The sequence below is a fragment of the Sabethes cyaneus genome, chromosome 2, assembly GCF_943734655.1.
Source record: "Sabethes cyaneus chromosome 2, idSabCyanKW18_F2, whole genome shotgun sequence".
Lineage (NCBI taxonomy): Eukaryota > Metazoa > Arthropoda > Insecta > Diptera > Culicidae > Sabethes > Sabethes cyaneus.
Window position 1 is genome coordinate 84,511,377 of NC_071354.1, and position 11,468 is coordinate 84,522,844.

Below are 11,468 nucleotides of genomic sequence, written 5' to 3' on the forward strand. Positions count from 1 at the left end.
ATGATGACGGGGAAAAGCCCGTTTTCCCGTAGGTCCGAAGTCTGTGGCCACCCTTCGACCCCGGGCACACTGGTAGGAGATTGGCGATAAGCTGCAGATTAGTCCACTTTTGGCACGATGCACGATGGCAAAGGGTGAAGCTGGAAAACATGCCACAATAAATGTTGTTCTGCTCTCAGCATGCTCAAATTACAGCAACAGGTAAGATCATTTGGTCCAAAACGGATGAAATCAGGAAAGCAGCCGGTAAGAATTGTCACTAATGCATCTGATTCATCTTCGGGAACGGTGGTTCAGAAGGAAAAATTTGCAGAAAAAAATTTGTTCCCTTTTGGACCTGAAATAAATATAATGGCAATAAACAATAGTGTTTTTCTTCAACAAACAGACGGTTTGTAAATTAAAAGCAGTAATATTTTTAGTTGGTTTAATTCCCCAATTAATTCTACTATGCCAACGCCGTTTATGTTTCCGAATCGATTGTGCTTTACCAACCAGGGACAGGTCGAACACACCAGGCAGTGCTCGAACTTGAAAGCAAATGTCCACGCACTTCTGAACAGCCAGCACCAAACCCACATAGACAGGCGTATTTAGAAGCTCAGTTTAAATTCTCTCATTCCGTCTTATCGCCGGATCTGAACAATCTGGAAGTTATTGGGCATCGAATCGAATCGGAATCAAGTCTAATTAAAATCTTATTAAATGTTGAACGAAAAACGTGAGAAATCCCAACAGTGCAGTGCAGTGATGGGGCAACTCCAGTTTGAAATTTGAACTCCGCTTGTATCTACCCATGGGCTGGTGCAGGAAGGAGTCCAGACCGAACGTGCCTCGTCGAGGGGCGAAATGTCGACCGGCTCTTAATTGTAGACAGTCCAACGTTGTTTGACTTCTGGATTTGCTGGAAACCCGCATCGGAAAGTGCACGAGTGTGTAAATAGGTGCAATTATCGATGTAAAACGATCTGTTTTCCGTGTGACACATTCCTGACTCCGTTTCGGTGAGGTCTAACACCGTTCGGGAATGGGGAAATGTTTGCTTGGCAAGTGATTGCTGGACGATCGTATTAATGGGGAATTGTCTGGTTTGCGATATTATGGCATAATATAACCATTTGGGCTATTAATAGTTTTTAAAATCGCATCATCGCAATCAATGTAGAATAGCACCTCTCCGAGCGAGCAAGCGATCAATCTTCGAATCATCTTTCGACAGATGGCGGGAAAAGCCATTTTTTGATTATCAAAACTTGATTGCGTGCCAACAAAGCCCCTGTTGTTCTCATCAGTCAGGATCTTAATTTACGCTATATGAGGACAGCGCAGCGCAGCGGCTGCCACACCCAGGCGCGTTTGCCTTCTTATCGATTCCGTCCTCGTGGAGTGTCGTATCAGCCAAAAGATCGCCTTTGTGGCGACACATTAGTCAGTTAATATTTTAGTGTCGAAAATTTATCGATTCTATGGCAATGAACGAAAACTTAGATATGACCGGGGAATCTATAACACACCGGGCACCACACCTGAATCAGGTAGCGGCAGTCCACGGCTCCATAAATACGGAGGCACTCGCGTCGAGCAGCTCGCGTGCGCCAGGGACGCAAATGGGAAATCAATATTTCACTCAGGATAGTGCAAATCATCCGAAGGCTCGAATAAAGCGTACAGTGCTCTGGCCTGTTTTGCATACAATGCCCGGCTGCGAAGCTAATGCGGAATCTTTCCTCCCGAAAGTGAAGCACAGCGCGACATAAATTATATAATTTTTATTGATTATTAAATGCTTGCCTCATATTCGACGCTGTTGACGTTGGAAACGATAGCGGTATGAGATATGAATTTTAAGCTTGCGATGCGAGTGGAGAAATTAAGGAATGCAGATCGTAAAAGGTAAGTACTTGGCAAAAGGTAAGTACTTGGCGGCCATAATCTAAACTCGGCAATCTGATAAAATTTAAAATAAATTTTGACGGGATTTTTAAGCGTCCGGCTGTTCTGGATCTTACTTTTTTACACTTCTTGGAAAAACATAGCAATCTCGGTAAAAATTGAAAACTACTTGGACTTATTTCATTTGAAAAACTAAAATTGATTAAATATGTATTAAAATGTCGTAGATTCAAATCACAAAACTGGATGACACCAGCCTCTCCCTATATTTACTAGCAAAAGTAAGTTCGGTTTTAAATTGTCTGATGTTTCCTTGATTCATTCTAATATTGGTAAGAAACTCAGAAGCACGTTCAATACTGGTAATTTTATATTGACCAAATTTATTTGCAGGAAGAGATTTTCATCCATTTAAATTCCAAGTAGCAAATTCAGCTTCAAAATGCACTTGAAGATATTTTTACAACTTGCTCGTTAATACTGGTCATAAAGCTTGTATTTAATTGAACAAAACTGCGATAAAATGGCACTCTTATTAAACTGGAGAGGCCACCATTAAAATATTCTTAAGACTGTTCCAAAAGTCCTCTTAAACTTATAGTTTTCAACTATATCTGTTTACACTGACTTCCAAGAATCGCTTAAAACAATTATAAAACCACCAGTGTTGACAGTTTAATGGTTCTTCTCCTACAAGACATCATACACTTTTCACAAGTGACTGTAAATGATAGTAGTATCTCGGATTCCGATCTGTTAGAGATTCGGCGAGAAATCGAGCAGTTGAAGCCTAATAGAGGTGTCCGAAAGGACCGACTTCCGTTAGAATCCCTGTCGTGGTGCAACACCATACTTACAAAAATTGTTTAGGCATAGAAATTCCTTAAAACTTTGTTGGAAACACATGTGTTTCCACCGAAATAACTTGATTGCTCACAGAAATATGAGATTCACCGAGTATAGTCCCACATCACGGCACGCCAGTGGGCAAAAGTCTACAAATATGGTACGAAATCTCTAGAAACGGCATTTCATTGGATAATTTTTAGGACTTTGGATGAATAGTATCTACCGATGCAGTGGATGAAAGATGTAATTTTTCCCTAATTTTCGAAAAGGGGCATCGGACCGATTGCCCTAATTACCGCGGCATTATGCTGATCAACGCTTCCTACTAGGTGGTCCCCCAGATCTTGTTACGTCCTCTTTTTCCAATGGCAAGGGATTATCTCCAGCTATCTCATATTGGGTTTTGGGCCCAAAACCGGGGTTCTGTTTATAGGAATATATACACTGCATTCTTCTGGTCAATCTGAACACAGCGAATATATTTTCATGAACAAAATTTTTAATTCAAGCAAAAAACTACCTTTGAAATTTGCAGAATCCATGACGACTAATTTCACCATAAACAGCATCGAAACTCGTAAGTGACCCATCATCATCATCACCATCATCATCATCATCATCATCATCATCATCATCATCATCATCATCATCATCATCATCATCATCATCATCATCATCATCATCATCATCATCATCATCATCATCATCATCATCATCATCATCATCATCATCATCATCATCATCATCATCATCATCATCATCATCATCATCATCATCATCATCATCATCATCATCATCATCATCATCATCATCATCATCATCATCATCATCATCATCATCATCATCATCATCATCATCATCATCATCATCGTCATCATCATCATCATCATCATCATCATCATCATCATCATCATCATCATCATCATCATCATCATCATCATCATCATCATCATCATCATCATCATCATCATCATCATCATCATCATCATCATCATCATCATCATCATCATCATCATCATCATCATCATCATCATCATCATCATCATCATCATCATCATCATCATCATCATCATCATCATCATCATCATCATCATCATCATCATCATCATCATCATCATCATCATCATCATCATCATCATCATCATCATCATCATCATCATCATCATCATCATCATCATCATCATCATCATCATCATCATCATCATCATCATCATCATCATCATCATCATCATCATCATCATCATCATCATCATCATCATCATCATCATCATCATCATCATCATCATCATCATCATCATCATCATCATCATCATCATCATCATCATCATCATCATCATCATCATCATCATCATCATCATCATCATCATCATCATCATCATCATCATCATCATCATCATCATCATCATCATCATCATCATCATCATCATCATCATCATCATCATCATCATCATCATCATCATCATCATCATCATCATCATCATCATCATCATCATCATCATCATCATCATCATCATCATCATCATCATCATCATCATCATCATCATCATCATCATCATCATCATCATCATCATCATCATCATCATCATCATCATCATCATCATCATCATCAGGCCGCAAGTGCGATGCTAGCTAGATTGAAAACAATGTGACGGTTATGATTTTGAGTTACTTCGGCGTCGCGTGATTAGAGGTGTGCGCCGCCGCCGCCGACATTTGCACGCGCCGCACAGTGGGACGGATTAAAAAGAATACGGACATCGATATTTGTGACGAAACTACTAAAGATATTACACTAATGTCTTCTGCAAAGTTTCTTCGTTTTATAAGAACTTTTTTATGGTGTTGGAAAATTTGGGATTAACGGGAAACTAGCAGTCATTAACTTTTCGTCGGAAAGTCCAATTTCGGTAGCAGTTTCTGGGCACAAAACAGGGGTTCTTTATTACAAAATGTATTCACTGCATTCTTCTTGCCAATCTGAACACAACGAATATATTTTCTTGAACAGATTTTTTATTTCAAACAAAAAAAAACTGCTTTTGAAATGTACAACATCAATGACAACTCATTACACCTTAAGGGGATAATACAACAGACAAAAAAATAACTTTTTAGTTTTAAGCTTAACGTCTTCGACTGGTAATAAATATTTGTAGATATTATTATTTTAAGCAACTTCGCTGAAGAAAAAAAGTGGCTATCTCTTAAGGGAAAAAAGTTACGAAGCGAATCTTGCGGGTACCCCCTTAATATTGGTTTTTTTACATGGCTCTTTTACTTCAACTCTTATAAACATGAAATGTTCTGCAAAGTGGTAGACAATACTAATTTGCATATTTTTGTAAAATATTTGGAAACTCTACAATTGCCGCTTTTCAAGTTGTTGAAATTTTTTGCTTTTTCATTGCAATCTTTAAGGGGATGTATCCCGCATTTTGCACCTTACTGGACACCGCAGTCTAAAAGTGCAACTGGCACAAAAAGTGCGACAATGCGAATACTGTGAGTGAGAAATAGAAAGAGTGACAACTGCAATGTTGCTGTTTCCTTTTGTCATATACATTGGCATTAGAGAAAATAATCTGGATTACTCCAGGTATAGCTGCAAAGCACAATATCTTGAGTAGTAGCAGAATGTAGCAGCTGACTTATAATGTTTTTGCAACATCCACTCTTTATGTATAAGAGCATGTATAAATGACAGTGGGATCTCATGGGCCAAATGAGTAAACTGCATTTAAGTTTATCAGTTTTACAGCACAAAAGAACGTTTAAAGTCGTACAAATCTCATGTTACCTTAAATTAGCTGATTTCTTTCACTAAACATGTCTTTTATATAAACATAAACATAAAAACAAATTCAGGAACGAATGCCATAACCAGGGTGAAAGTAAAGTAAAGCCTAGATTCTATTTTCGAAACTTGACACTTTGTTTTTTATTACGACAGACTTCACAGCCAGTTGTAGGAATTCAGGACAATTGTAGGGATAGTGCTGCGATTCTATCGCAGCATCTCCCAGTCAAGACTCGAACAGGCGAACTGGCTCGTTAGGTACATATTATTTACTAAGCTAATGACTTTTTTCCACGATTCCCATGTCTCCAGCGGTATATCTAAATATTTTTTAAAAATCAAATGCATTACAAAATTTAAATAAAGTATATGAACAACTCACAAAAATGTTGAGCTTGATTAATTTGTTCTAATCTTTTCTCTAAAAGTAAAAATGACGGAATTCTTGGTTTTAAAAGATGATAACTCTCGAACGCATGGTCAGAATGTTGTAATCTTGTTTCCAAAATGTCAAGAAGTCTATTGTAAAGAAACTTTTTATATTGTTCGTTCAAAACAAATTTCATAAGTTGCTTAAGGATCTAGGTCAGCAGGCGGTCTTGGCAGGCTTTGGAGGGTTAAATCTTCAAAACTATAAAACTTAAATGCAGTTTACTCATTTGGCCCATGAGATCCCATTGATATTTATACATGCTCTTATACATAAAGAGTGGATATTGCAAAAACATTATAAGTCAGCTGCTACATTCTGCTACTACTCAAGAAACATCCCCTTAATGTTTGCAATGAAAAAAGGAAAAAAAATTCAACAACTTGAAAACCGGCAATTATAGAGTTTCCACATATTTAACAAAAATATGCAAATTAGTATTGTCTACAACTTTGCGGAACATTTCATGTTTATAAGAGTTGAAATAAAAGAGCTATGTGAAAAAAAAACAATACTAAGGGGGTACCCGCAAGATTCGCTCCGTAACTTTTTTCTCTTAAGAGATAGCTACTTTCTTTCTTCAATGAAGTTGCTCAAAATAATATACCTACAAATGTTTCCCACCAATCGAAGACGGTAAGCTTGAAACTAAAAAGTTATTTTTTGTATCTGCTGCGTTATCCCCTTAATCCCAAGTTTTACAAAACTATTATAAAGTTCTCATAAATCTAAGAAACATTGCAGAAGGCAGTAAGTAGATATCTTTAGTAGTTTCGTCGCAAATATCGATGTCCGTATTCTTTTGAATCCGTCCCACTGTGCGCCGCCGCCGCCGATGATTTAGAACCGGCGCGCTGTCTAGGTCCTTTTTCCCACGCCGCCGAAGCCATTTACCCACGCCGACGATATACTCCAACATTGACAAAAATGCGGGTCAACATGTTGACAGCACATAGTGAACCCGTTTTGTCAATTCATTCTTATAATGTACCTTTAATTTAGATTCAATTAAACTGCCGTGTTGCTGTACCCTGAGTGTTACTATGCGTCCAACTGAGTGCGAATCGAAAAACCTAACGTAAATGAACTTTAGCATGACGTTTTCTGTCAAACTTCTGTCTTGCTTCCCGGTGCTCATTTCTTGTTAAAGAGACATAAGCGACCAAAATTTTTGAAAAAGTCAAATTTTTTATTTCAGATTTTGATTCTGCTGTCTTTCCCGTTTATTTAGATACTAACTTTGTAATGATCCGACCACGGGAAGTGACCGAAAAACGATCGAACACATAAGCATTCCACTGCGGCGTGGAACAACCTCGCTGGAATAAAACGCCGCTCCTGTAAAAACACGATTTTCAAGCTTCATGTACCTTACTCTCAGAAACTACACACCGTATTGAAAAAAATTAGTTTCATTGGTAGAAGCTTGGCAAAAACTTTTATAACTTTTTAGCTTTGTAAACTAATCACAGCTTGAGAAAAAGGAAAAAGAATATTTTTTGAAACTGTAGTTCTTTTACAATTAACGAAGGGACGGTAGAAGAAAGTAATGAAATTTTTAGAGTGAGGAGAAAGAGCGGAATGGTGAGAGCTAGTATTGTTTTTCATTTCGCGGTTGTAAACTGACTCGTGCCAAAATTAGGTGCCGGTCTTATTACCCTCATAGCCAGTGTTGCAAGACCGCACTCGTGTGGTCTAATTTTCTTACACGCGCGTTTTAGTTCTAACGAACACGCCGGCATGAGTATCTCCTGCGGACTCTTGCTCTTATTTTTTCATGCACTGCGACAAGTTTTTGCGAGTGTGTATTTAGCTATCGGCCATAGTCGCCGCTCTCGCTCGTCATTGCAATTCAAGCAGCTGACACCGATCACTCGCGAGGAATCGCAGTCTTATCCGCGTGTGTAAGTGAGGACGTAAGGTGAACAGAAAAGAAAAAAATGCAAAATAAACCGTGTTGGGCACCGCTAAGTCGCTAACCGATACAATTCGCTCGATAAGCGTGAAAATTTCGCTAATCACCAGTGGTTGGAGAATTCGCGAAAAAGTGATCATTTGAATTGATGAACACCCCTCATGAACATACTCTATTCGCCTGGCTCGCCGATAATGCACGCATCAGCTTTGAATTTTATCACGAACAGAACCTCAAAGTGAACATCAGAATTTGTTTAAATCTTGAATATTGAACATTGAGTGTGTTGGATTTATCGGATATAGAATTCCCGGGGATGCCGGAAAGTATTCAAAATAATATTACCACGAAAAGGGAATAGTTTAAAGTAGTGTTAGTGGTTTTACAAGCAGCAGAAGGCGGTAAATCGCACTTTTGCGTTGCTTACGATATTCGTATATTCAGCGATGCTATGAAGCGTGAGTGTATGTTGCTCATTGTTATAGGCGAATTGAACCACTCGCGTAGCTGTTTTATCATGATAAAAACCGTTTGCCGATGCTCGGCGTGTCTATTCATTTTGCGAGTTTTCCAACCTCTGCTAATCACTAATCGCAAACTGCAAATTAACAGTCACTGTCTATATTTGAACATATCGCAACAACTTGCATTGTAATCTATCACTGTACAACTTATCACTAATTTGTATATATTACACGACTTTTCTTAATTTAACTAAGATCAAAACCTATTATAATGGATAAAATGCTTTACAGTTTATTAATTTTAAAATAAACAGCGGCACTTCTTTTGAAATTATGCACCAGCAACAATTCGGCTAGTCTGAGTATAAATTATAAAGTATAACTAGCATTCCTCGATTGGTCGGTAAGCGAGTTAGCGAATTAGCGGTGCCCAACACTGAAAATAAGTAGCCATATATCCTAGTATGCCGCTAGGCCGCACGGGCTGTTGGCTTCTCACAAGTTGTAGAGTTTGTGAGCGGACTATGCAGAAAGACATCGAGGTTGTGCGCTCGCTAGTAAGTACGCCGCCGCCGCCGAATAAAAATAATTCCTGCGCCACCGCCTCCGATAATCTGACCGGCGCACACCTCAACGCGTGATGATCCGTACGATAGAAATTAAGTCGAGCTAGCGTGATGCATTTCCTTTAATCGTGCAATTAGGTAAATGACCCTAAAAAAATAACCCTCATTTTGTAGAAGTGTGCGTGCATAGTTTCTATTTAGATTGTGTCGTTTGCTCTTCAGTTATCAAAATGGCGTCACGTCACTATTTTGCTCACGTATCGCAAAAATACGTACTGCTCGCTCATCGGGCACCGGGCCAGATGGCCTGGATCGGAGAGAAATCAAAAGTCAAAAACCTCAGTTACGACAAAAAGAGTGGTCAACGCTCTCAAACGGAGTCCCAACATCTCCATACGAGAAATCGCAAACAACTTAAGGGATCTGCAACCGTGTTGTATGGAACGGTTTAAGCAGGGTTACCAATTTTAATCAGTTGAAAATTAATGAGTTAAAAATGCACTATTTCAGTTATATTTTTAGAATCTTTTGATAAAAACATCATCTTGAACATCACTTAACCATACATGTAATTATGTAATTCATACAAACACAATTCGGTACCAACTTTTCAAAAGGGCCAATCTGCAAAGTGTTAACAAACCGAGTGAGGGTTTCTTTTCCTATGCTAGTCCAGCAAAAATAACCCTCACTCAATTTAGGCCACTACGAATCAGAGATGCCATATTTTCTAAAAAAAATGTCTGCAACTGTTCGAAAACCGAAAAAATCGAGCAGTTTTCCGGCTACTCGAATTTTCTAGTTTAAAAATAATCTGCGAAAATCTGCACACTTTTTTAGGAAGTCTGTGAAAGTTTAAAGAGCAACCGAACAAAAATCTGTACCAAAACAATAAAAGTCAGAAAAACTGCAAATATCTGCAAATTTATAATGATCTGCAAGACCGTTCCAAAAATTGCAGACAAATCTGCAAGTCTGGTATCCCTGCTACGAATATTTTTTAAGTTTTTGTCCTTTCGATGCTAGACAACTGAAGGGCGAAAAAAAACAAAGAGATTTTTTTTATCACGCAAAAACAAATTAAAATTTTTAGTAATTTTTGCTTGAAGTTTAATCATGGAACCCGAATTTATGCTTGCTTTTGATATATGCGTTGTTATTTTCTATGCAAAAACCTTCCAAACTAAAGACAAAAGTTATTAGAGCTTGAAGAGCTAAAATTAGCAAGAAGATTGGTATGCTGGTATCCCCCACTCAGTAAACCCATCGCTTTAATAAGGTAAAACAATCAGTGATCCGCTTAGACCGCTTAAAATCGATTCTTTACCCTATTCCGAGCAGGCGAAAATTACTGAAAAATACCTGATCCAGATATTTTTTGGTGAATAACTGCATATCTGAATTTGGTATTGACGATCTTGACATAAGAGGTAAATAGCTGAAATAATAGCTAAAAATGTTTTACAAACACTTAAATAGTAACTGGTTTAGTTATTGCAATATCTAAATAATATCAAATGTTTTTGCTACACGGGACATCAATTTAAGTATTATCCTCATTCATTCAAGTCATTCTTTGTAGCTTCATGGCTGATTCAGTTTTTCATTTAGTATGTTACAAAAATGTAATATAACTTATTATTAGAATATCTTCATAAAAATGCGATAACTAATGAATATCAAATTTAGATATAATAGTTGAATTTGATATTCATTAGGTATGGATGAGCTATTGGCTCCAGCTCGGGATACCGCGTACAATAAGCATAAGAATCTATCCTATTAGCAATGTAGGTGAGCATTTTGTTCTGAAGTATTGGAGAGTTTGAGTTAAAATGATACATACTATCTATGCCAAAGTTTCGGAAAACTTTGAAATAAAAAATACATCAATGCAACATACAGGTTTCCACCATAATATTTGATAATTATGGATTTTATCTCATGATATCTATTAAAAATATTCTGATAAAATAAAAAATAGCTTAGAAACAATTTGCAGAAATGTTTGACAATAAAAAATGACTGATAATTTAATTATTATGAAGATCTGCAATCGTTCTATTTAAAAAGCAACACTGACTGCAAGATCTTTGACTGCTTCCCTGCGGTCGCTGTGCATTTTGGAATTTCATTGCAATCTGTAATATATCTTTCCAACAATTTTATCGTTAACCAATTCCCATCGTCATGTTGCATTTTCTTCAAATTTGTCGTATATGTTCGGTTCAAGTCAGCCAATATGCGTGTTTTGTTTCATAGCTTCCTATAGCTTTTACAAAATAAATATGTGTAGATAAAATCTATCAAAAAAGACCTACTATCCCTCAAACTGACAGAGTGTACTGATTACAACTCCTTGCATTAGCATTAGAAAGTTTCCTTCTTAAAGAAATTCTCATCGTAAACCATTAGTTGATGCCAATTTGAACCAAAACATGGAAAAGTTAAGAACCAAAGCATTCCAAACAGCTCAAAATCATTAATAAATACAAAAAGAACAAAAGTGACGAACCAACCGGGTGATTTTCTCCAAAACTATTTCCGGGAGAGT

At 37.4% G+C, this 11,468-nt stretch overlaps 1 protein-coding gene across 1 annotated transcript; it reads left to right on the top strand.

Annotated features, from left to right (window-relative positions):
• The first annotated feature begins 1,877 nt into the window (after positions 1 to 1,877).
• Positions 1,878 to 4,375, top strand: LOC128735644 (uncharacterized protein DDB_G0271670-like). Its single transcript, XM_053830129.1, has 2 exons — positions 1,878 to 1,893; positions 3,309 to 4,375. The coding sequence occupies exons 1-2, from the start codon at positions 1,878 to 1,880 to the stop codon at positions 4,373 to 4,375; spliced, it is 1,083 nt and encodes a 360-aa protein (XP_053686104.1).
• The last annotated feature ends 7,093 nt before the right edge of the window (positions 4,376 to 11,468 follow it).